General features: G+C 59.3%; 1 protein-coding gene across 1 annotated transcript; it reads right to left on the minus strand.

Annotated features, from left to right (window-relative positions):
* Positions 1 to 34: 34 nt before the first annotated feature.
* Positions 35 to 821, minus strand: LOC104281994 (elastin-like; the record flags this gene model as incomplete). The annotated part of the gene is made up of 2 exons (XM_009880060.1): positions 35 to 544; positions 681 to 821. Coding segments are annotated over 2 exons (651 nt in total), but the record flags the coding sequence as incomplete, so codon positions are not given.
* Positions 822 to 862: the final 41 nt, after the last annotated feature.

An 862-nucleotide genomic window follows, 5' to 3' on the forward strand; every position in this document is an offset into this window, starting at 1 on the left:
GGACCATGATGGAGGGGACAGAGATGGAGGGGACAGCGATGGAGAGGACAAAGATGGAGGGAACAGCGATGGAGGGGACGATGATGGAGAGGACAAAGATGGAGGGGACATCGATGGAGGGGACGATGATGGAGGGGATGATGATGGAGGGGACAGTGACGGAGGGGACAAAGATGGAGGAGATAACGATGGAGGGGACAGCGACGGAGGGGACGATGATGGAGAGGACAAAGATGGAGGGGACATCGATGGAGGGGACGATGATGGAGGGGATGATGATGGAGGGGACAGTGACGGAGGGGACAAAGATGGAGGAGATAACGATGGAGGGGACAGCGACGGAGGGGACGATGATGGAGAGGACAAAGATGGAGGGGACATCGATGGAGGGGACGATGATGGAGGGGATGATGATGGAGGGGACAGTGACGGAGGGGACAAAGATGGAGGAGATAACGATGGAGGGGACAGCGACGGAGGGGACGATGATGGAGAGATACCAGTGGAGGGGACAGCGACGGAGAGGACACCAGTGGAGTGGACACTGACGGAGGGGACACCAGTGGAGGAGACAGCAACAGAGGGGACACCGGTGGAGTGGACACTGATGGAGGGGACACCAGTGGAGGGGACACTGATGGAGGGAATACTGACGGAGGGGACAGCGATGGAGTGGACACCGATGGAGGGGACACCATCAGAAGAGACACCAGTGGAGTGGACACCAACAGAAGGGACACTGATGGAGGGAATGTCAATGGAGGGGACAGCAGTGGAGTGGACACCAATGGAGGGGACACCAACAGACGGGACACCGGTGGAGGGGACACTGATGGAGGGGACACCGGCGGAGGGGACGCCA

The sequence above is a fragment of the Charadrius vociferus genome, unplaced genomic scaffold (genome assembly GCF_000708025.1).
Source record: "Charadrius vociferus isolate BGI_N301 unplaced genomic scaffold, ASM70802v2 scaffold2082, whole genome shotgun sequence".
In the NCBI taxonomy this organism is placed as follows: Eukaryota; Metazoa; Chordata; class Aves; order Charadriiformes; family Charadriidae; genus Charadrius; species Charadrius vociferus.